Here is a 26,440-nt window from a genome sequence, read left to right as displayed (position 1 = left end):
AGTTTATTGTACAAGGAAATAGCGGAGCTCCGGGGAGAGAAAGATACCAACAGCACAGTGGTTAGCTGTGAGTCTTCTCTCAATCCAGAGCACATGTCAAGATACTTTTATAGTCTCTGTAACATGGTTTGTCTATTGTAAACATTGCAGAATCATTAATAGTTTTAATGCAGTCATTGTCAGTTCCAGTGCAGCCTTTGTTAATTTCAGTGCAGTCGTCGGTTTCAACACAGGCATTGTTAGTTTCAAATCAGTGTAGAAGTCCATTGCTATAGTAAGGGGTACTAATCACTCTTCTTGAGAAGGACGATTACTGCAGCCCTGGCTGTTAGCACTTTGTATTGAGTCCGTATCAACCTGTTAACATTTCTATCAAAGATGTTAGCTGGTCCCAGACACTCCGGCATGCAGTATGCACTACTCATGTATTGTCTCCCCCACCCGCCTTGAACTAATCAACTAGGTTGTGAGTGCATTGTGCTGGCATTCTGGTGGCCCCAGGCAGTGTCTGTGTTTGCTCTGCTGTCTCTCTCTATATTGTGTCCGGCTGCCATCTTGTGTATCAAGTGGTGAACTTGTGCCTCAGTGGCCATCTTGTGTGTCCGTGTGCCTAGTGTCACCCTGCCCAGTGCCATCTCCCACTTCACCATCATAGTTGTCAGCCATTTTTCGGGCCTCCAGTGCTTTCTCCACCCACCCACCTGTTCATCATGTCATGGGTTTGTTTTGAACCTCCGCCTTCAGTCACCTGTAGGCATGCTTTTTCTCATCCAATTGAGATATCTGGTCAGCATGGATGAGTTGGACCGAAGGGTCGGTTTCTGCACTGTACATCTCTATGACTCTATCTATAACCACGGGTGAGGTGCCTGATGACTGGAGGGGGGCTAACGTGGTACTTTTGTTTAAGAAAGGCTGTAAGGAGAAACCAGGGAACCATAGGCTTGTTGTTGTTTTGCACTCAGAAATGCCATGTGCCTCCAGCTTAATATTTATTGAATCATTTCATTTTGTTACAACAGACAAGGGTAGGGCCTATGTAATTAATGGTAGAGCCTTGCGTTGTAGAACGGAGGAACCTAGGAGTGCTCGTACATAATTCTTTAAAGTTTGCATCACATAGACAGGGTTGTTTTAAAAAATGCTTGACTTCATTGCTCAGTCCTTTGAGTATAGGAGTTGGGGCATTATATTAAGGTTGTATCAGATATTTGTGAGGCCTCATCTAGAATAGTGTGTCCAGTTCAGGTCACCCAGTTAAAGGAACAATGTTATCAAGGAGGAGAGAGCTCGGAAGAGGTTTACCACGATGTGTCTGGCGATGGAAAGTTTGAGTTATATAGAAAGGCTTGTTAGGCTAGGTCCATCTGCTATCTTTCAGCCCATTGACCCACTTCATCATGATCCCTTTGTAACCTTAGAAAACCTCCTGCACTGTCTACTCTGCCACCAATTCTGTTGTCATCTGCAAACTTACGAACCATGCCTTCTATATTCTCATCCAGATCTATGTCTCTCTGTCTGTCTCTGTCTCTGTCTGTCTGTCTGTCTGTCTCTCTCTCCTGCCATTAAGCCAATTATATATCCAATTGGCAAGCCCACCCTCAATCTCATGTGACCTATCTTTACTAATTAGTCTACCATTTGGAACATTTTAAAGGCTTTAATAAACTCCAACTAAACAATGTCTACTGCTCTGCCAAGGTGAGCCTTTTTGGTAACTTCCTCAAAAATACTCACTTAAGAATGAGTGACATGATTTTCCTTGCACAAAACTATCCCTATTCTGTTTTTGCCTCTCAAAATGTCCGTAATCCTATCGTTTATAATCGCCTCCAACAATTTACCCATAACCGAAGTCACACTCTCAAGCCCTGGTTTCTCCTTACAGCCTTTCTTAAACAAAAGTACCACGTTAACCCCCCTCCAGTCATCAGGCACCTCACCTGTAGTTATAGATAGAGTCATAGAGATGTACAGTGCAGAAACAGACCCTTCAGTCCAACTCATCCATGCTGACCAGATATCCCAACCTAATCTAGTGCCATTTGCCAGCACTTGGCCGTATTCCTCTAAACGCTTCCTATTCATGTTTCCATCCAGATGCCTTTTAAATGTTGCAATTGTACCAGCCTCCATCACTTCATCTGGCAGCTCATTCCATACATGCACCAACCTCGGCGTGAAAAAGTTGCCCCTTAGGTCCCTTTTATGTCTTTCCTCTCTCACCCTAAACCTATGTCCTCTACTTCTGGACTACCCCACCCCAGAGAAAAGACTTTGTCCATTTATCCTATCCATGTCCCCAGAAGATGCAAATATATCTGCAATCTCCTGATCATTCTCATGAAATCAGTTTTGGTGTTTCCTGATTGAGTGGCTGATTACGTTTTTGTAGGCATTGATGAAGGCAGTCTTGAGGGTGGACCAGAGGTTGTTGGGATCGCGTGACTTGGTGTCGCTAAAGGTTGCTAGGTTTATGAGAGGGCTTGATTGGATGAGGCTTTTTTTTTCTGAAACTTTAAATGCTTCGATGTTGAACTTTATGTGGCACTGCTTCTGTTTCTATTGTGACGGGTTTTTAATTATATTGATTCTGGATGAGATCAGGTGATGCTTAATCCAATAGTTGTCGGCACCTGTCAGTGTATGTGTGATTTTAATGTCTTTCAAATACCTCACTGATGATAAGATAGTCAGGGAGATGCCAGTGTTTGGAGACTGCTACATTGTTTTGTATTTGTTTCTTTGGTAGAACAGTGTGCTTGTGATGAAGAGGTTGTGTTTGTGGCATTCAGTTAAGAGAAGAGTACAGTTGGAATTTTGTTTTCCAACTCCCTCTTTCCCGATTACATCACCCTGAAGACATGTACTTCTACCAGCTCTGGTGTTGAAGTCGCTGAGGACAATTAGTTTTTCCATTGCAGGGACCCATGAGAGAGATTGGTCAAGGCTGGAGCAGAACTTCTCCTTGTCCTCAGCTGCTGCATTGAACATACGCACTGAATACTGTGACATACTGATTCCAAGTTGGGGTGACTCAGTGTGTTATGAGGTGTTTATTTATACTGTCAGGGGAGTTTTTGAGTTAGTCTGCCAGGTACAGGGAAATCTAGCTGTCTGGATACAGAATTGGCTGGTCGACAGAAGACAGCGAGTGGTAGTGGAAGGAAAGTATTCTGCCTGGAAGTCAGTGGTGAGTGGTGTTCCACAGGGCTCTGTTCTTGGGCCTCCACTCTTTGTAATTTTTATTAATGACTTGGATGAGGAGATTGAAGGATGGGTCAGCAAGTTTGCAGACGACACAAAGGCTGGAGGTGTCGTTGACAGTATAGAGGACTGTTGTAGGCTGCAGCGTGACATTGACAGGATGCAGAGATGGGCTGAGAGGTGGCAGATGGAGTTCAACCTGGATAAATGTGAGGTGATGCATTTTGGAAGGTCGAACTTGAAAGTTGAGTCCAGGATTAAAGACAGGTTTCTTGGCAGTGTGGAGGAACAGCGGGATCTTGGTGTGTAGGTACATAGATCCCTTAAAATTGCCACCCAAAGTGGACAGGGTTGTTAAGAAAGCATATGGTGTTTTGGCTTTCATTAACGGGGGATTGGGTTAAGAGCCATGAGATCTTGTTGCAGCTCTATAAAACTTTGGTTAGACCGCACTTGGAATACTGTGTCCAGTTCTGGTCGCCCTATTATAGGAAAGATGTGGATGCTTTGGAGAGGGTTCAGAGGAGGTTTACCAGGATGCTGCCTGGAATGGAGGGCTTATTTTACGAAGAGAGGTTGACTGAGCTTGGACTTTTTTCATTGGAAAAAAGAAGGAAGAGAGGGGACCTAATTGAGGTGTACAAGATAATGAGAGGCATAGATAGAGTTGATAACCAGAGACTTTTTCCCAGGGCAGAAATTGTTAACACGAGGGGTCATAGCTGTTTGGCGGAAAGCATAGAGGGGATGTCAGAGGCGGTTTCTTTACGCAGAGAGTTGTGAGAGCATGGAATGCGTTGCCAGCAGCAGTTGTGGAAACGAGGTTATTGGGGATATTTAAGAGACTGCCGGACATGCACATGGTCACAGAAATTTGAGCGTTTGTACATTAGGTTTACCTTACATGAGGATCAATGTCGGCACAACATCGTGGGCTAAAGGGCCTGTTCTGTGCTGTACTGTTCTATGTTCTATGTTCTGTGTTTTTGATGGTGAAGTCAACGCCATGGATGCCATGTTCTTGTTCAGCCTTGACTTTCCAGAAAAAGGATATAGCCACCACCTTTCTCTCTGAGCTGTCCTTCCCATGCCACCAGTTTTCACTCAGGGTGGTGATGTCAATATCATAGCGCCTGAGTTCCTGAGCAATGATCGTGTTGCGGCATTCAGTCTAATACTGGCAGAACTGTCCATAAGATATTCCAGCCTCAAACGTCATCTTGAGGGTGTGGAAGTTGCTTCTGTGTGCGCTCATTTAATGTGGCGACACCATTGCAGACTGGCTACTGCATCGGCTTAGCAATGCAAGATCTTGGTCCAGCGATGAAAGTTGTTCAAGATGATTGGAGACCAAGTATTCCTGTTTGGCCTTAGATTGCCTGCAGTTGAGTGCAGACAGACAGTTTGGCACTGGACAGCACCTCCTACTGGGTTAGTGCGAGTTTCGAGGCAAGGAAAGGGAGAGGACAAGAAGAACAGTGTGGTTGTTGCCATTGTACTAGCTGTTCTCAATCTGTGATTGTAAAATCTCTAGGCTGGAGGTGAGAGTTGTAAAATCATTGGAGTGGAGTGATGTAAAATTACTGGGGCGGGGGATTTACTGGGGTGATATGTTAAAATAAAACTTGGTTGTGGGGGAGGTTTATAAATTCATTGAATGGGGTGAGTAGTTTATAAAATTAGAGGGCTGGTAGGTGTTAAAAGATTACTGGCTGGGGGCATTTTATAAAAGCACAAGCTGTTTGGGAGTGTTTTATAAAACACTGGGCTCTCAAGTGTTAAAAAGAAAAATCACAGGGCTGGGAAGGTGTTATAAAAGTACTGAGCTGAGAGATTTTATGAAGACTATTGGGGCGGTTTAAAAAAAGGATGAAAAATGCTAGACTGAGAGAGTTATATACATGTAGAGTTTGGAGGGTGTTATGATGTTACTGAGCTCTGGGTGTTATACAATTACTGGGCGACATTATTAAAACATTGGGCTGGGTGGATTGTTATAAAATTACTGAGGGTTATGTACACAGTGGGCTAGGAAGTATATAACATTGAAGTTATACAAATAGTGGACGGGGATTATGTAAGCGCTGGGCTTGGGGCAGTTATAAAATTAATGGGCTGGGGGGGCATGCAATTACTGGGGTTATAAAAATGCAGTGCTGGGGATGGTTACAAAACTAGTTGGGGTTATGTAAGCACTGGGCTGCTGTGTGTTATAAAATTATTGGGTTGGGGGGTTGTTGTTATAAAATAAATGGAGTTTATATAAACACTGGGCTGGGGGGGGTGGGGGAGGTATTACAAAACTCTTGCTGGAACAGGAGTTCCGGCGGGGCGGGCTGTTTGTGGTCAATGCAGCCACTACTAGGCCAGGTTGCAAGCATGAGAAGACCTAGTTTGGAGGCAGTCAGGAGACGGGAGGAATGGTGCTTGGTCTCTGCCCCACAGCTGTGAGCAGGAGAGGTCAAGCGAAGTATGAGAAGGTAAGATAAGTTGAGGGAGGGCGGTTAGGCAGTTGTGTGCTCAGGCAGTTGTGAACCAGGTTACTGCTGCCACCTTATTGTACATGTTGAAGAATGCATTTGCATCAGATAAAAGTTCATTTTAAGCAAGTATTAAGAAGAATTTGTTTCCTCAACTCTATGTTAAGAAAGATGTGACTAGCAAGCCATTATAGTAGAAGTGTTCAAAATACAGTCAATTACGAGGTTGGTAGATTTGAGAGTATAAGATGAATGAGGTCTGGTGAGTAAAATGATTAATTATTTCTTTGCCCTTGAATGTTCTTTTATTTATACATTCTGTTCTGCAGTGTTTCATATCATATATGCACTGCCCGCTTTGGAACTGAGCCTGTCAGGACCACTGAGCCAAGATATGTTACTTGCTTAATCAGCGTTCTCCATTGGAATGGCTATGATGTGAAAATTGGCTTCCGTGTACCAGGGCGAGGGATGGAAAAGAGCAATCTTGTTTTCCTGTGACATCTGCATGGAAGACTATATGTGTGTGGAATGAAAACAAGAAATGCTGCCGATGACTGTGGGTCAAGCAGCATCCATGGAGAGAAAGCAAGCTAACCTTTCGTTCATGGGTCCTGCCTGGCCTGTTGTGATCTCCAGCATTTTTTGTTTTCATTTCAGATTCTGGCATCGACAGTAATTTGCTCCTACATGTATATGGAATTTGAATTAGATACCATTGTTACAATTTCTGTAGTATATATATCTCCAAATCTAGTCCAATAAGGTGCACAGATTATTTGTCTGTGTCATGAGAATGACAATTTACCAAAAATTCTTTACAAGCAGAGGAAGCTTTATTTTTTAAAAAGAAGATTGCATCTGAGGTCTTAAAATTAAAACATTTCTGTATTTCCTACCTTTTAAGGATATCATCTTTCTATTGCTAACTAACTGCAATTTTTCATTTCAATATGGTGCAAACCATTTTTAGACCAGGATCGGCACTCTAAACTAAGTTTCTATCATGAGTCAGCTGATCAAAAGTGAGGGAATTAGATTTGATTTGACTTAGGTTTATTTATTATGCACGATAAAGAAATGTATTTGCATTGGACAAAAGTCAGTTTTAAACAAATATTAAGAAGAATTTATTTCCTCAACTCTGTGTTAAGAATGATGTGACGTGCAGGCCATTATAGGAGAAGTGGACACTTCTTTAAAGGGAATTAAAATGGAAAACTATTAGTGGGTTTAGAGGAAAAGTAGGAAAGGAATATTCAAGTAAATACTTATTATGTGCTTCTTTAATTCCCTCTTAAATACCATTTTCCATCAACTCACTTTATTCATCTCATAGGGGATAAATGATAATAGTCAAATTTATATGCTTAGGTTTATTAATTAAGGGAGATACATCTGTTGTGGAATTGGCACAAATGCATGCATCCTGGATCATGTGGTATCCTTCTGTGCTGATATTTTTATGATCTTTATTTTGCAGAAAGGAATGTTCTCACTGCATTGACTGTGCTTCTTTTGTTTCATAGCTGAAAATGTGTTGCTGGAAAAGCGCAGCAGGTCAGGCAGCATCCATGGAACAGGAGAATTGATGTTTCGGGCATAAGCCCTCATTCCTGAAGAAGGGCTTATGCCTGAAACGTCGATTCTCCTGTTCCCTGGATGCTGCCTGACCTGCTGCGCTTTTCCAGCAACACATCTTCAGCTCTGATCTCCAGCATCTGCAGTCCTCACTTTCTCCTTCTTTTGTTTCATGCTTTGTGTTCATATACCTCACAATATGTTTTCAGCAATATCATAATAGATCAGACTGAACTGTAACTCATTCTATTTGGATCAAACCTAATCAGGTTGATTCCAACTCCTGAGATCTTATCTATCCACTACAAGCTGCTTCATACAGGCATTATGGTTTTCAGCTTTAGTTGTGAAAATGAGTTATTGATAAAACTGATTATTTTTACTTACCATAACCATTTTAATCTTGTGAATACGGTTTTAGACAGTTAGATCTGACAGATTTAGTTCTCAAGAATCTTGATCTTTAGAGGTAATTAGAATTTCTCAACATTATCTGCTTGTTTGCTATGCCTGGACAGAGCTTTCAGGAGGTTATATAAAAGACAGCTTAATATTTCCGCATCTAATTGGTAAAACAGAAACATACATAGCACACCTTATAAATTAATTTTATTTGGAGAGGTATTACAATTGAAGGTCCATGACAACAGTTTTGTTAATCTGATATTCTATATTAAAGCTAACAATAGCCCTGTCCAATTGCATACTTTGTAGCTTGTTTTAGTCGAGCACAGTGTGTCAACTTAGCAAACTTAATTCACAGTACACAAACCAGGCGCAGTTCCTTGCATGCATGACTGCAAACATACATTGTTGGTTACTTGTCACTCAGGTGTCATCAGAGAGCAGAAAGCATTATATCAAAAATATAATGGCTTTTCCAGGTTTTGTTGAAATATGAGTGGAATAAAACTTTACCAAGCTTGTCCCCCAACATAACTTACACAAAAATGTTTTGATGGGGCTTCTTTAGACAGTTAGATGACCTGAATCTGTCATGCATTCCTAGAGTACAATAAACAAGCCAAGTGGAACTGGTAAGATCTTACACTCTTCTGACATAAAGGCTGAAAGCAGAATGATAAATCCAATCTCGGTAAGCTTTAAAACAAAATTATATCTTGCATTTTGTTTAGCTGACGAAATTATAACACATGACTTCCTTTGACTGTTGTCATTGTAGAAAAAAATACCATCTGGGAAATTTTAAGAACAGGATTCAGTATGGAAAATATATCTGGAACTGGTAATTTAGTTCAAAAGCACCTTTTAAAAATGTTTGTGCTCCTGTCCATATCGAAGTAAATATGTTTATAAACAATGACACTTGTGCTATTCAGTCCACTGAAAAGATAGCACAAGATTGTGCTGGAACCTGATGCCCACACTCTTCAAAGATTTGTTTTACCCTTCTTATAGTTGTGAATGTCACAGGCCATTATATGCCTATGCAACAGGATTCTTCCAGGCAATCGAAAGGGGCATGTGCTGATAAGTCAATTTAGTTGGAAAAATCAAATGATTGGTACCATGTTTGCTCAGTCCATTACCTTCATCACTTCCCTAGATGAAAAGACATGACAAGTGGGGAAAGGCACAAAGATCTTTTGCGAACAGGCTTCTTGACAGTCTAGAGACTTATAGGCAGAACCCACATCATCAGATGAACCTTAATGCATACATGAACAGGCAATACCACTCCATTGAAAGTTAGGACAATTTCTAAGTATAAACATGTATTATTATACATTAATGCAGTCTGCACCCTGATATTTTAACAGTACAGCAGCTAACTTATGGTGCCTTTATGGTTTAAAATCTGTTTGTATCCAGGAATGATAACATAAGTACAGAAGACTGGTTTCATCATTTGAGCTACTGTCATGCATTAGAACACTAAAGCAATAGAATTATTAGGACAATTGGGTGGAGTATTGTTCTAGAATTCAGCTAGTGTCTGTAGTCATCAACATTTGCTACATGCTGTATAACTTTGCTAATTGCATCTTGTAAGTGAACATTAACAGGTTTCATTAAACATAACTATACACAAGACGTAGTAAGAGAAAACATCTTCTGGAGCCCTTCAAACTCTGGTTTCACTTCCATTTGGTCTGACGTGTCTGTGACATAATTCGTCTCTGCATGCCCATTAACTATTTCTAGTGTAAAGAAGTGGGTAACTTTATTTCACGTCACCTCACAAGATCATTTATGGTAGTTGTTTTAACCTTCCTTCACCCAACAAGTACCTTTTGCTTGAGACATTCACCTTAAACTGCATTTGAGGCTGTTTTGAAGAACATATAGAATGTACGTGCTCACTTATTCTTGTCTGGGGAAGGGGTAGAATAGATAGCAGCTTCTCTGCACACATGAATATGTCAAGAGCCCCTCAATGTAGAATTGAATCATCATTTATGAGAAAATCTGATCCGTTTAAGATCCTTTTGATGTTTAACTTTAAAATTTGCCTTTGGACGTCCAGAAATTGATTCTTTTTCTCTTATGGATCAGGACCTAAATGTTTCACTTGGTTTTCTGCAAGCTAAATGGAAAAAAGAAATAATATAGGAAGTCAGTGAAGCACTTGTTTTCAAAAGCTCATTCTCACTCTGGAGGGTTTCTTCATTATTAAGAGGATCAATATCATGTTAACATCATTAACATTGCCTGGCCACGACAGTCTTCGAACTTAAATGAAGATTTTTGTTCTTGAGTGTTTCAAACGCAAGTTCATGACTCAGTGTTCACTGCAGGAGGTTTTCATCAGCTAATCGTTCATAGTGATCTTGGATCTGTTAATATTTTGTGAAAGAGATTTTTTTTTCCTTTTTAAATGTATACCTTTTTGTGTCAATTTATGAGAACATTGGCTACACAGGACATTTATAAATCTGCTGTAATTTCTTATTTTCTCTCTCAAGACTTTAATGAATGTGGGACTGCTGCCAGCTTACTGTTTAGGTTAGCAGTCTTTTTTGACGTAATTAGGGCACACCAATTCTTATTTAACTTTGATTTGTTTGAGCTCCTCTTGATGGTTTAAAATTTGCAAAGGCAATTTGTATCTTCAGAAGTTCCAGAAATTGGTTATTTTTCTCTTTGAAAGAAGACTTAAGTGCTTCACAATTTGCATCAGAAGACTTTACTGTCTTTTTTTTGTAGGTTGACAGTTTTTAGATTAGATTAGATTAGATTACAGCGTGGAAACAGGCCCTTCGGCCCAACAAGTCCACACCGACCCGCCGAAGCGCAACCCACCCATGCCCCTACATTTACCCCTTACCTAGCACTACGGACAATTTAGCAAGGCCAATTCACCTGACCTGCACATCTTTGGACTGTGGGAGGAAACCGGAGTACCTGGAGGAAACCCACGCAGACACGGGGAGAACGTGCAAACTCCACACAGTCAGTCGCCTGAGGCGGGAACTGAACCCGGGTCTCAGGCGCTGTGAGGCAGCAGTGCTAACCACTGTGCCACCGTGCCGCCCATTGGCACAATCCAATTTGGACCTAAACATATCCTTTTAGATTAGCTTTTCATTACCTACTTGCTTTTATTGAACTTCCACTTCTTCAATAATTGATCCTGGATAGAATCTGCATTATGGACAATTACAGACTGGGTTGGTCTATTTTGAAACCATTTTACTGAAATATCCTAGTTGAAATCTTCTAAGATTGCCTTAGTAAATGACATGAAAATGGCCTACCTTACACCAAGTATTGCATTCAGCATTGTGAACTGGGGGCAAGGTTAGCACTGAAGTGGAGTTTCCTACCACAATGCAGGTAAGAATTAATAGTAGGAGCAATGCCCTCTTCCCCTTGTGGCTGCTTTCTTCCCAATAAGTTAGTAGCCATTTGATGAACAAATTGGACCCTGGAAGAGTTATTCACCTGGCCCCAGGAAAGTTCTTTGTCCTCTCAGATAAGATTGTTCTACTTTCAAATTTCTGCCAGTCCAATGAACAGTAGTGTTTATTATTATGTAAGGTCTTTCTTAGACTGAAAAAGATATTCTAATAAAGCTTCATCCTGCAACCCCACTAGTGTGCAATCCTAAATGAACTCTTCTTTCATATTGACATAAGTAGAAAGAGTGGTAGAGGAGGTGTTTGGTACACTTGCCTTCATTGCTCAGATCAGGAGGAGAAAGTGAGGACTGCAGATGCTGGAGATCAGAGCTGAAAATGTGTTGCTGGAAAAGCGCAGCAGGTCAGGCAGCATTCAAGGAACAGGAGAATCGACGTTTCGGGCATAAAATTCCTGAAGAAGGGCTTATGCTCGAAACGTCGATTCTCCTGTTCCTTGGATGCTGCCTGACCTGCTGCGCTTTTCCAGCAACACATTTTCAGCTTCATTGCTCAGATCATTGAGTTTAGTAATTGGAATGTCATATTATGGTTGTACAGGATGTTGATGAGGAAACATTGGGAGTCCTGTGTACAGTTCTGATCACCCTATTATAGGAAGGATATTATTAAATTGGAGAGGATGCAGAAAAGATTTTAAAAGATGTTACTGGGATTGGAGGATTTAAGTTATAAGGAGAGGCTGGATAAACTGGGAGTCTAGGAGGTTGAGGGGGTGACCTTATAGAGGTTTATAAAATCATAAAAGGCATAAATAAGGTGAATAGCAAAGGTCTTTTCCCCAATGGTTGGGCAATTCAAATTTAGAGATCATAATTTTAAGGTGAGAGGAGAAAGATTTAAAATGGACCTGCGGGTAACTTTTTCATACAGGGTGATTCATATGTGGAATGAGCTGCCAGAGGAAATGGTAGGTACAGGTACAGTTACAAAATTTAAAAGACATTATGATCAATGTATAATTTGGAAAAGTTTAGATGGATATAAACAAAATGCAAATAAATGGGACTAGTTAAATTTGGGAAACTTGATGGCATGGATGGGTCAATTTCCATCCTGTATGACTCTATAACAATCATTCGCATTGTGGTATGAAATTTATAGCAGGTCTATAGAGTTCCCTATTTCCTGGTTGCAGCATTTAATGGATTTATGCCTTAAACTGAAATGGCAGTCCAAAGACTGATTTCCATCATTGAATTTAGCAGTTTTTTGTGACTATGTCTTATCTGGTGAAGAAGGTATGGCCACTGCCATCAAACACAGATGTACAACAACACACTGATCTGATGTTTGTCTGGCTTGTCATTGCAGCCTGAAGCAGTATGGCATCTATTAGATGGTTCCAATAGCATTGACAAATAAGACATAGTCACAAAAAACTGCTAAATTCAATGATGGAAATCAGTCTTTTGACTGCCATTTTCAGTTTAAGGCATAAATCCATTAAATGCTGCAACCAGGAAATAGGGAACTCTATTGACCTGCTATAAATTTCATACCACAATGCGAATGATTGTTATAGAGTCATACAGGATGGAAATTGACCCATCCATGCCATCAAGTTTCCCAAATTTAACTAGTCCCATTTATTTGCATTTTGTTTATATCCATCTAAACTTTTCCAAATTATACATTATCATAATGTCTTTTAAATTTTGTAACTGTACCTGTACCTACCATTTCCTCTGGCAGCTCATTCCACATATGAATCACCCTGTATGAAAAAGTTACCCGCAGGTCCATTTTAAATCTTTCTCCTCTCACCTTAAAATTATGATCTCTAAATTTGAATTGCCCAACCATTGGGGAAATCAGGGCTGTTCACTTCTGTAAAGGATCTGGTAAAGGCATAGCTTTTTCCAACATCATTGCATTTGCTGCGTGGCTCGTATCATCCTAAATGTTGTCTTTCCTTCCAATAATTCATTAGTATAACATAGGTTTCCTCTATTGTGTGGTTATGCTTTTCTGTAAAGCTTTCTGAGTTACAGGCAAATATTGCTCACTTTGGTGGATTCATTTGACTTTTCTTGTGTTTCATGTTCTCTATTGTGGATTTTCTCCAAAATTTTTTCAGCTTTAGAATACTAAACCTCCTCTCTGGTTTAGTACCTAGATGGGCCTTTTAAGTCCATCACTATTTCTGGTCACTGCTAAGTTTCTCTTCAAAGTTTTTCCCCGCTGCTAGGGTTGGAATGCTAGGCTGCTATCATTTGTCACAGATAGCACTGTGTTGCCTCTAGGCTTAGTTTGAGGCATTAGTTGCCACTTTCTTCTGGCATTGTGCGTGGTTTCACTGCTTGCCACGATATAGTAAGATGGGACTACACTCTCTCATAAGCAAATATGAACAGATTTTATGAAACATACATGTACAAAAGATGTTGGGAGGACATCTGAAACCTGACAGACTTGGGCTCCAATTCCATGTGATTTGACATTCCTAAGTAGCTATGTCTTAGTAACAGCTATTTGAGCACCTATGTAGAGTATGTGTATGATAAATCCTTTCATCCATTAAAAAAGAGCACTGAAATCAAATGCATTCAGTCAGACCCTTTCCTTCAATAATGTAATGCTATTTCCTCTAAGCTTTCTCTTTGACGGACTCTTGAAGATTTCATAAACAGATTGAATGCTTTAAGCTAAGTATTAAATTTATTTCCCTTTTCAGAAATGTTTGCATATTAGTGACTTTTAGTTTTCAAGGATCCACTTTTAAATTGAGATATTATTGTAGCTCCTTTGGTTTATAGTATAGTGATTTTGGGGAAAGCAAAATTAATCTTGTACCTTTTATAATACAATTAATGATTCTTTCCTGTCAAAAGATAAGTGATACTGATGAAGCCTGGCTTTGTTTCGACGTAAATATTACAGCAACTTCAGATGATGGCAGTGTAATAGGTGACAGGAGAAAAGAATAAAGAAGCATCAAAGCCAGCAGTTAAACAGAACTTTGAAATTAAGAAGATAAACTAAAACATCTTGAAAACTCATAATAGCTATTGGAATACAGACCCAGAGACCAGATAGCAGCGAGTAAAGGCCCAAAGCCATGAGCAACGGTGGATATAATAGCAACATGGAACACATCCTAGAATTGTGAAAGAGCATCATGGGTCCAAGAATGGAAAAACTGGAAGAAAAAAAACAACAGGTTACAGAACTGGTACAGGTTTCAATTGAAATGCCAGAAAGATCAGATAATTATGTTACTTGATGCTGCAGGCACTGTTAGTAAAACATTAGCAAGACATGGTACTGATGAGACTACAGCTTTGTATAAACTTTGACTCCTATTTCACCATTAGTTGGAAGTAGTAATTCTGCAGAACATCTACAACAGAGTAAAATAGTGAGAGGAGACTGCATAGAGACAAGTGTTTGAAATTTCAGTAACCATCACAACTTGAGAATACTCATTGGGACAATATGGGTAAGACACCAACAGAGAAAAGGTACAATTATTGAAGAAAAGCACTACAACTAAGGTTGAGACAGACCCTCGTATCATCAACAGAAGGTCAACAGAAATTTAGACTTGGAGAAAGAAAGAAGCTTTACAACAAGCTCCACAGCTACACAGGAGAAGAACACTCACATTAACAGATGAGCGAGAAGAGAACATCCTCAAAAATGGTCAATTTTATACATTTCCATCTCTTCGTATGTTTTTAAAGATAGGATCAGTATTGAATATCATCATACAACATGTCTGGCATTGAAAATTACCTATTAAGTGTATGGTTTCTCATCTGAAGATCTTAACTATTGTTAGAGAGTAAGAAAAATACTTTGACTTTTTCTCCTATTATGCTTCCATTTTTAAAATTTCTGTATATAATTTAACATTGAAATCACTCACTCTAATTGATACCTTTTTTTTCTGTTCTTGAGCCATTAATTCCACAATCTTTAAATCAACTTAGTTAAGGAGATACTCAATGGTGTTCACTCAAGTTCTGGATGCCCAGTTGCATTCATTGTGCAAGGTTTCTACTTAGATTACTTACAGTGTGGAAACAGGCCCTTCGGCCCAACAAGTCCACACCGACCCTCTGAAGAGCAGCCCACCCAGACCCGTTCTCCTACATTTACTCCTTCACCTAACACTACGGGCAATTTTTGCATGGCCAATTCACCTAACCTGCACATTTTGTTTGGACTGTGGGAGGAAACCCATGCAGACACGGGCAGAATGTGCAAACTCCACACAGACAGTTGCCTGAGGCGGGAATTGAACCCGGGTCTCTGGCGCTGTGAGGCCATGTTGTGCCACCATGTTGCCCACAAGGTTGTGATGATGTAGTTAGCAACTTGCATGGCGAAATATCATTGTGACTAAATGTACCAAATAGTTTCTTGCCCTCCTAACATAATGACAATATATTTAAAGGATCTGTTTAATCTTCTTTAGCAATAATCCTTGACAAAGAATTCTCTCAGACTTTGTCTTCATCTTCACATTGCCCTTTTTTATTCAACTTCACATTTTTCTTGTGCTAACTCTACTCCATTCTTCTATTTGCTTATGTCCCTATTCTTCCTCTAATTGGTTTCCTCACCTTTGTTTTGCATGCATCTTCAACATTTCTATAGTTCACATGCTGCCCTTTTTATAGATCACATTCAAAGCCTAACTTCTCCAAGTTTGTACTGATGGTAAAATCAACTTGAGCCAATATAAAGACATTACAGGCAACGCAGCCGCAATCTTCTGATGCACACTAATTGCTGACCAGATCTGATTCTGTAAATGTGAAAGCCAAAAAATTACCCCAATGTCCCTCTTTTAAATTTCATTAGGGTTACGTTATGTAGGAAGATAGCTCGCTTAATAGATATTAGGCTGTCACTAGCAATGGGAAATGGCTAACCGAAAAGGGGTTTCTGGCCTGCTGTGCCGTGTTCAACATATTTCTAGTCAGCTCCAACTCCTCCAAATATATTTATAAACTATATTACCCCACACACTCCGATCCTTTCTACTCATGTCCTTTCTCAACCCTTCTACAAATGTATCATTTTGATGTAAACCATTACTGACCACCTCATGTACAATCATGTATTTCCAAGCTGAATCTATTCTTGACTTAGTAAACATGATTTGGAGATGCCGGTGTTGGACTGGGATGTACAAAGCTAAAAATCACACAAATCAGGTTATAGTCCAACAGGTTTAATTGGAAGCACTAGCTTTCGGAGCACCACTCCTTCATCAGGTGGTTGTCACCTCGGAAAGCTAGTGCTTCCAATTGAATCTGTTGGACTATAACCTGGTGTTGTGTGATTTTTAACTTTGACTTAGTAAATGCTGCTATATACTTTTTTTTCTGGAAACAGATTCATTTTGGAATGTTATAATCAACATGTTCAAAAATTTCATTGTTTATATGTTATCAAAGCACTGGCTCTGGATTTTCAGAAGACATTTGATATGGTGCCATGTGGCAGGTTGGTTAGAAAATTAGAAATGTTTAGGATTGATGGATCTGTGGCAGCATGCATTAGAAGTTGGCTAAAAGTTAGGAAATAGAGGATATTATAAGTGAGCATTTCTCAGTTTGGAGTTGAGTTAAAAATGGTGGTCAGCTAGGAAGAATAGTGAATTGTGAGGATGGTGCAGAGTGACTTCAAAGGGACATCGACAAGTTTGTCAAATGGGTAGACCCTGGCAGATAAGTTTCAATGCAGAGAAATATGGGGTATGCATTTTGGTAAAGAAACACGAAGAGAAAATATAGGCTCAATGGTCCAACTTGAGGGGAGGATAGGAACAGAGGGACCTCTGGATCCATGTGCATGATTCTCTAAAGGTGGCTAGGCAACTTGAAACAGTTGAGATCCTTGGGTTTATAAATAAAGGCATAGAGTATACATGCAATTAAATGATGCTACACCTTTACAAATCATTGGTCAGAGCACTTTTGGAGTATTGTATTCGATTCTGGGCACCTTATTTCAGAAAGGATATTAAAACCCTTAAGAGAGTTCAAAAGAGATTTACTAGAATGATAACTAGAAATGAGGGATTTTAGACACAAGATTTAATATTTGGACTTCTACTTTTCAGAGCAAAGAAGATTAGGAAGTGGCCTTATTGAGGTGTTCAAAATTATGAACAATTTTGACAGGGTAAAGAAGGATTTTCTGCTTCCACTATGTCAGTAACTAGGGGACTCAGTTTCAAGATTGATAGCGGGAGAGCTAGGAGTGAGATGAGGAGAAACTTCTTTACTCAGAGCATTGTTAGCATCTGGAATGCACTGCCTGGGAGAGTGGTTGAGATGGATTCTTTAGGAGTTTTAGAATACAGTTGGATATATATTTGACAGTAATGAACTTAGAGAGCTATGGAGATAGTACTAGAAAATGAGATTTGCTGGGTGGCTCTTTTGAGAGCAGATGCAGACACAATGGGTCGAGTGGCCTCCTTTTTACTGTAAAATTCTATAATTCCATGATTCTGTTCTGTGGCATATTTCACTCTAAGTTTTGTTTTCATTGGAATTGACTGACTTTTAAAAAAAAAGAAAGAAAAGATAAGATTCCAATTATTATAATCTCACTTTTGATTATTGTGTTTACTCCTTTCTACAATGACTAGCGGCACGGTGGCACAGTGGTTAGCACTGTTACCTCACAGCGCCAGAGACCTGAGTTCAATTCCCGACTCAGGCGACTGACTGTGTGGAGTTTGCACATTCTCCCCGTGTCTGCGTGGGTTTCCTCCGGGTGCTCCGGTTTCCTCCCACAGTCCAAAGATGTGCAGGTCAGGTGAATTGGCCTGTAGTGTTAGGTAAAGGGGTAAATGTAGGGGAATGGGTGGGTTGCGCTTTGGTGCGTCGGTGTGGACTTGTTGGGCCGAAGGGCCTGTTTCCACACTGTCAGTAATCTAATCTAATCTAATGTTACTATACTGTGCTACTCATTCCTCCAGGACAGTGTAAAGATTTTAAATTAATTTTATACTGGGCAATAATAGTTTGCTTCCAGTCATTCAATTCAGTTAAAGCATCCCATTAAACTCACTTGTATACAAGTTTCTGTGCCTTCTGTTTGATCTCTTGTTATTCTCTGGTATGAAAACAAACTTGTCCTGTTATTTCAATGAGAAAATATTGCAGTTGTGTAATTCATTTTAAGTCATTGGATTTATCTGTTTAAGCTTCAAAGAAATTTTTGATTGAAGTTACGTTAATGAAGTCACATACATGTGTTTTTAACAAGTGAATCATGTTATTTTCTCTGAACAGCTCTATTATATATAAATGGAATCTAGAGGTAACAATTGTTGCACTATTTCTATTGTGCTCTTCTACAGTTTGAAATGGAAATTTGGCGAATCTCAGAAGCCCACGAAAACTTGGTGAAATCCACCACCAAACGAGAGACATTGGATAAAGCCTTGAGGAATAAATTGGAAGGCGAAATACGAAGATTATATGACTTCAATAGGGACCTTAGAGGTATTATTTTGGGGAGAGAAACAGAAATTCAAGCCTAGTGATTTGATCTTCTCAAATATCTGTTTATATTGAAAGTACTCTCCTAAACAAATTAATTTTAATTGTTGAGATAATGCATAATAAGGTGCTGTAAGTTGCGATGTGATAAAATCTGGTCAAATGTTTTGAACTTTCCACATTTAAGATAAGTTTATTGTTTAGTTCTGTAGTTCCTTCCCCAGTCTACATGCATGATTTAAGGCAAAAAAATGACTGGAAATATTCAGTTGGTTAGGCAGCATCTGTAGAGAAATGTAGTGTTTTGGTTTGATGACCTTTCAGCAGAAGTGAAAAATGGCAGAAATCTAAGTTTATAATGCAGTATAAGAGGATTAAATTGCAGGATGCACAAAAAAGGAAGGTTTGCGATAGGGTGGAGGGTGGGAGAGATAAACTGATGGACAATACCACAGTACAAAAACCAAGCAGGGTAATGCATTCAGAGCAGAAACGATTTCTAATGTTTATTGAAACAGATTTGCTTATAATACAGAGCCCCATGGAGTGGGAACTCCACTACAAACCACCTTCCAGCGTGAAAAATATTCATTAACTATTACTCTTGTTACTTATCCCTCAGCCAATTTGCATTTGTGTTGCTATTGTCCCTTTTATTCCATGATCTATAATTTATCTCACAAGTCTGTTATGTGGCATTGTGTCAAATGCATTGTATTGGGCAGATGGACTGAGGCATGACAGATGGAATTTAATTTAGATAAACATGAGGTGCTGCATTTTGGGAAGACACATCAGTGTAGGACTTATACACTTAATGGTGGCCCTGGGGTGTGTTACCGAACACATCCTACCTATGCCTTTCATGGTTGGAGTGTGGGTTAATAGTTCCTTGAAAGTAGAGTTGCAAGCAGACAGGATAGTGAAGAAGTAATGCTTGCCTTTATTGGTCAGTGAATTGAGAATAGGAGTTGGGAGGTCATGTACAGGACATTGATTAAATTAGATTAGATTAGATTACTTACAGTGTGGAAACAGGCCCTTCGGCCCAACAAGTCCACACCGACCCGCCAAAGCGCAACCCACCCAGACCCATTCCCCTACATTTACCCCTTCACCTAACACTACGGGCAATTTAACTTGGCCAATTCACCTAACCTGCACATTTTTGGACTGTGGGAGGAAACCGGAGCACCCGGAGGAAACCCACGCAGACATGGGGAGAATTGAACCCGGATCTCTGGCACTGTGAGGCAGCAGTGCTAACCACTGTGCCCACAAAGTTCAGCCATTTTTGGAATATTGTGTTCCAGCTATAGGAAGGATGTTGTGAAGTTTGAGAAAGGGTTCAGGAAAGATTTGCAAGGATGTTGCCAGGGTTGGAGAGTTTGAGCTATAGGGGGAGGCTGAATAAGTCGGGGCTATTTTTCCCTAGAGCATTGCAGGCTGAAGGGGTGACCTTTATAGCGATTTATAAAATCATAAGGGGCTTAGGTAGGATGAATAGCCAAGGTCTTTTCCCCAGTGTGGGGGAGTCCAAAGCTAGAGGGGCATAACTTTAAGATGAGGAGGAAAGATTTAGTAGAGACCTATGAGGCAGCTTTTTCACACAGAAGGTGATGCGTGTATAGAATGAGCTGCCAGTGAAAGTGATGAAGGCTGGTAAAATTACAGCATTTAAAATACACCTGGATGGATATATGAATAGCAAAGGTGTAGGGGGATATGGGCCAAGTGCTGACAAATGGGAGGAGATTAATTTAGGATATCTGGTTGGCATGAACCAATTGAACTGAAGGGTCTGTTTCCATGCTATGACGGGTTCAGACACAGATGTGGAGAAGGCAGAAAATGACATTGCAATACAGAAGTAGCCTGTCCCATTTGTCAATAGCTGGATGATTAGATGTTAGCATCTCTATCTAAGCAACCTGATGAAGGGCTTTTGCCCGGAATGTTGATTCTCCTGTTCCTTGGATGCTGCCTGACCTGCTGTGCTTTTCCAGCACCACACAATCGACACCAACTCAGGTATTATCAGTTTATTACCACATTGCTGTTCATTGGACCTTATGTGTAAGTTTCCTATGTTGCAACAGGGACCAAATTTCAGAAATTGGTGATTGGCTGTAAAGCATTTTGAACCATCCTTAGACGATGAATAGGAATCCAGATCTCTGGATGAAATGTTAATGAGGAATTGTTATCTGAAATGTGAGCTAGTCTGAAAATCAATAATGACTTGGATTTGTAGGAAGTTGCATTCTGAAAACACCACTCACAATCTGTTTGGAAATTTAATTTGAGTAGAGCTGTGGTGCACAAGAGAATTAATTTAGTTTATGTATGTCAGTTTACTCTGTAAGCTTGGCATAAATGATATTTTGAAATATTCTAACAAAAGATTTCCTCTTTCTCGTAGATCGCTTAGAGACTGCCAACAAGCAACTGGCAAGCAAAGAGTACGATAGTACTGAAGATAACATGCCAACAGAGGGCCATTATACAAAGTGTGAGTATGAGTGTTACAAACCACAACTCCTAGAATTCATTTTCTTTATTAGATAGGGTGGGAATGTAATGCATGTTTAAATAGAATCATATAGTCATAGAGATGTACAGCATGGAAATAGACCCTTTGGTCCAACCCTTCCATGCCGGCCAAATATCCCAACCCAATCTAGTCCCACCTGCCAGCACCCGGCCCATATCCCTCCAAAACCTTCCTATTCATACACCAATCCTTTTAAATGTTGTAATTGTACCAGCCTCCACCACTTCCTCTGGAAACTCATTCCATACACGTACACCCTCTGCGTGAAAAAGTTGCCCCTTAGGTCTCTTTTATATCTTTCCCTTCTCACCCTAAACCTATGCCCTCTAGTCCTGGATTCCCTGACGACAGGGAAAAGACTTTGTATATTTACCCTATCCATGCCTCTCATGATTTTGTAAACCTCTAGGGTTTAGAGCATTTAAAAAGAATAGGGAGGGGGGAAAAAGAGGAGGGGGTGTAGCACTGCTAATCAGAGAGGGTATCACAGCTACTGAAACTTCCATTGTCAAGGAAGATCTGCCTACTGAGTCAGTATGGGTGGAAATTAGGAACAGCAAGGGAGCAGTCACCTCGTTAGGGGTTTACTACAGGCCCCCCCAATAGCAGCAGGGAGATTGAAGAAAGCATAGGTCGGCAGATTTTTGAAAAGCGTGGACGTAGTAGGGTTGTTGTAATGGGTGACTTTAACTTTCCCAATATTGATTGGAACCCCTTCGAGCAGAAGATTTGAATGGAGTTGTTTTTGTAAGGTGTGTTCAGGAGGGTTTCCTAACTCAGTACGTTGACAGGCCGATGAGGGGAGAGGCCATTCTAGACTTGGTGCTCGGAAACGAGCAGGAGCAGGTATCAGATCTTGTGGTGGGAGAGCATTTTGGTGATAGTGACCACAACTTCCTCACATTCTACATAGCTATGGAGAAGGAGAGGATTAGGCAAAATGAGAGGATATTTAATTGGGGAAGAGGAAACTATGATGTGATTAGACATGAGTTAGGAAGCATGGACTGGGAGCAATTGTTCCATGGTAAAGGCACTATAGACATGTGGAGACTGTTTAAGGAAAAGTTGTTGTGAGTGATGAATAAATATGTCCCTCTGAGACAGGCAAGAAGTGGTAAGATAAAGGAACCTTAAATGACGAGAGCGGTGGAGCTTCTCGACAAAAGGAAGAAGGTAGCGTACGTAAGGTGGAGGAAGCAAGTAATCCTCAACTCTAGAGGATTACAGGCAGGCGAGGAAGGAGCTCAAAATTGGTCTGAGGAGAGCCAGGAGGGGGCACGAGAAAGGCTTGGCAGAACGGATTAGGGAGAACACAAAGGCATTTTACACTTATGTGAGGAATAAGAGAATGGTCAAAGAAAGAGTAGGGCCAATCAAGGATAGCATAGGGAATTTGTGTGTGGAGTCTGAGGAGGTACGGGAAGCCCTAAGTGAGTTTTTTGCTTCTGTCTTTATGAAAGAAACGAACTTTGTAGCAAATGAAACCTTTGCAGAGAGGGGTGCATGCTGGAATGGATAGAGATAGAGGAAGCTGATGTTTGACAAAAGTTTCAGCACATTAAAATTGACAAGTCGCCAGGCCCGGACCAGATTTGCCCTCGGCTGCTTTGGGAAACGAGAAATGCAATTGCTTCGCCACTTGCGAAGATCTTTGCATCCTCGCTCTCCACTGGAATCGTACCTGAGGACTGGAGAGAGGCAAATGTAATTCCTCTCTTCAAGAAAGGAAATAGGGAAATCCCCGGCAATTTAAGACCAGAATGTCTCACATCTGTCGTCTTCAAGGTGTTAGAAAGGATCCTGAGGGATAGGATTTATGACCATCTGGAAAAGCATGATTTGATTAAACACAGTCAACACGGCTTTGTGAGGGGCAGGTCATGCCTCACAAACCTTATCGAATTCTTTGAGGATGTGACTAGAAAAGTTGATGAGGGTCGAGCTGTGGATGTGGTGTATGTGGACTTCAGCAAGGCATTTGATAAGGTTCCCCATGGGAGGCTCATTCAGAAGGTCAGGAGGAATGGGATACAGGAGAACTTAGCTGTCTGGATACAGAATTGGCTGGCCAACAGAAGACAGCGAGTGGTAGTAGAAGGAAAATATTCTGCCTGGAAGTCAGTGGAGAGTAGTGTTCCACAGGGCTCTGTACATGGGCCTCTACTCTTTGTAGGAGAAAGTGAGGACTGCAGATGATGGAGATCAGAGCTGAAAATGTGTTGCTGGAAAAGCGCAGCAGGTCAGGCAGCAACCAAGGAGCAGGAGAATCGACGTTTTTGGCATGAGCCCTTCTTCAGGAATGAGGAGAGTGTGCCAAGCAGGCTAAGATAAAGAGTAGGGAGGAGGGACTTGGGGGAGGGGTGTTGGAAATGCGATAGTGGAAGGAGGTTAAGGTGAGTGTGATAGGCTGGAGTGGGGGTGGGGGCGGAGAGGTCAGGAAGAAGATTGCAGGTTAGGAAGGTGGTGCTGAGGGTGATCCTTTCATATCCGCCACAAATTCACCTGCACCTCCACACACATCATTTACTGCATCCGCTGCACCCGATGTGGCCTCCTCTATATTGGAGAGACAGGCCGCCTACTTGCGGAACATTTCAGAGAACACCTCTGGGACACCTGGACCAACCAACCCAACCACCCCGTTGCTCAACACTTCAACTCCCCCTCCCACTCCACCAAGGACATGCAGGTCCTTGGACTCCTCCTTTGCCAGACCATAGCAACACGACGGCTGGAGGAAGAGTGCCTCATCTCCCGCCTAGGAACCCTCCAACCACAAGGGATGAACTCTGATTTCTCCAGTTTCCTCATTTCCTTTCCCCCCACCTTGTCTCAGTCCCAACCCTCGAACTCAGCACCACCTTCCTAACTTGCAATCTTCTTCCTGACCTCTCCGCCCCCACCCCCACTCCGGCCTATCACCTTCACCTTAACCTCCTTCCACCTCCCCCAAGTCCCTCCTCCCTACCTTTTATCTTAGCCTGCTTGGCACACTCTCCTCATTCCTGAAGAAGGGCTCATGCCCAAAACGTCGATTCTCCTGCTCCTTGGATGCTGCCTGACCTCCTCTACTCTTTGTAATTTTTATTAATGACTTGGATGAGGAGATTGAAGGATGGGTCAGCAAGATTGCAGACGACACAAAGGTTGGACGTGTCATTGACAGTATAGAAGGCTGTTGTAGGCTGCAGCGTGACATTGACAGGATGCAGAGATGGGCTGAGAGGTGGCAGATGGAGTTCAGCCTTGATAAATGCGAGGTGATGCATATATGTAAGGTCGAATTTGAAAGCCGAGTACAGGATTAAGGATAGGATTCTTGGCAGTGTGGAGGAACAGAGGGATCTTGGTGTGCAGGTACATAGATCCCTTAAAATGGCCACCCAAGTGAACAGGGTTGTTAAGAAAGCATATGGTGTTTTGGCTTTCATTAACAGGGGGATTGAGTTTAAGAGTCGTGAGATCTTGTTGCAGCTCTATAAAACTTTGGTTAGACAGCACTTGGAATACTGCGTCCAGTTCTGGTCGCCCTATAATAGGAAAGATGTGGGATGCTTTGGAGAGGGTTCGGAGGAGGTTTGCCAGGATGTGCTGCCAGGAATGGAGGGCTTATCTTATGAAGAGAGGTTGACTGAGCCCGGACTTTTTTCATTGGAGAAAAGGAGGAGGAGAGGGGACCTAATTGAGGTATACAAGATAATGAGAGGCATAGATAGAGTCGATAGCCAGAGACTATTTCCCAGGGCAGAAATGGCTAACACGAGGGGTCATAGTTTGAAGCTGGTTGGAGGAAAGTATAGAGGGGATGTCAGAGGCGGGTTCTTTACACAGAGAGTTGTGAGAGCATGGAATGCGTTGCCAGCAGCAGTTGTGGAAGCAAGGTCATTGGGGACATTTAAGAGACTGCTGGACATGCATATGGTCACAGAAATTTGAGGGTGCATACATGAGGATCAATGGTCGACCCAACATCATGGGCTGAAGGGCCTGTTTTCTTAACATAGAACAATACAGCACAGAACAGGCCCTTCGGCCCACGATGTTGTGCCGAACATTTGTCCTAGCTTAAGCACCTATCCATGTACCTATCCAATTGCCGCTTAAAGGTCACCAATGATTCTGACTCTGCCACTTCCACAGGCAGCGCATTCCATGCCCCCACCACTCTGGGTAAAGAACCTACCCCTGACATCCCCCCTATACCTTCCACCCTTCACCTTAAACTTATGTCCCCTTGTAACACTCTGTTGTACCTGGGGAAAAAGTCTCTGACTGTCTACTCTATCTATTTCCCTGATCATCTTATAAACCTCTATCAAGTCACCCCTCATCCTTCGCCGTTCCAATGAGAAAAGGCCTAGCAGTCTCAACCTATCCTCGTACGACCTATCCTCCATTCCAGGCAACATCCTGATAAATCTCCTCTGCACCCTCTCCAAAGCTTCCACATCTTTCCTAAAGTGAGGCGACCAGAACTGCACACAGTACTCCACATGTGGCCTTACCAAGGTCCTGTACAGCTGCAACATCACCTCACGACTCTTGAATTCAATCCCTCTGCTAATGAACGCTAATACACCATAGGCCTTCTTACAAGCTCTATCCACCTGAGTGGCAACTTTCAAAGAGCTATGAACATAGACCCCAAGATCCCTCTGCTCCTCCACCTTACTAAGAACCCTACCATTAACCCTGAAATCCGCATTCTTATTTGTCCTTCCAAAATGGACAACCTCACACTTGACAGGGTTGAATTCCATCTGCCACTCTGCATCATATCTGTTCTGTGCTGTACTGTTCTATGTTCTATAAGGTCACCCCTCAACCTCCGGCGCTCCAGCAAAACAGCCCCAGCATGTTTAGCCTCTCCCTGTACCTCAAATCCCCCAACCCTGGCAACATCCTTGTAAATCTTTTCTGAACCCTTTCAAGTTCCACAAGTTTCCACACTGTAGGGAATCTAATCTAATCTTCCCGATAGGAAGGAGACCAGAGTTGCACGCAATATTCCAACAATGGCCTAACCAATGTCCTGTTCAGCTGCAACATGACCTCCCAACTCCTGTACTTAATACTCTGACCAATAAAAGAAAGCATACCAAACACCTTCTTCACTAACCTATCTACCTGCGACTCCACTTTCAAGGAGCTATGAACCTGCACTCCAAGGTCTCTTTGTTCAGCAACATTCCTTAGGATTTAGCATTAAGTGTATAAGTCCTACTGAGATTTGCTTTCCCAAAATGCAGCACCTCAAAT

At 41.4% G+C, this 26,440-nt stretch overlaps 1 protein-coding gene across 4 annotated transcripts in view; it reads left to right on the top strand.

Moving 5' to 3' along the window:
* LOC122550565 (angiomotin-like protein 1) overlaps positions 1 to 26,440 on the top strand; it is a 260,953-nt gene that overhangs the window by 152,962 nt on the left and 81,551 nt on the right. For all 4 annotated transcript variants that reach the window (XM_087988016.1, XM_087988017.1, XM_087988018.1 and 1 more), the window contains 2 exons: positions 18,483 to 18,627; positions 21,047 to 21,136. In XM_087988016.1, the coding sequence (XP_087844142.1) occupies positions 18,483 to 18,627; positions 21,047 to 21,136 (235 nt within the window). The remainder of the gene's footprint in view (positions 1 to 18,482; positions 18,628 to 21,046; positions 21,137 to 26,440) is intronic.

This window comes from Chiloscyllium plagiosum, unplaced genomic scaffold (genome assembly GCF_037043375.1).
Source record: "Chiloscyllium plagiosum isolate Xiang-an unplaced genomic scaffold, Cpla_swu_hap1 HiC_scaffold_6, whole genome shotgun sequence".
In the NCBI taxonomy this organism is placed as follows: Eukaryota; Metazoa; Chordata; class Chondrichthyes; order Orectolobiformes; family Hemiscylliidae; genus Chiloscyllium; species Chiloscyllium plagiosum.
Note: the sequence above shows the minus strand (reverse complement) of the source record. Positions and strands in the feature narration are given on the sequence as shown.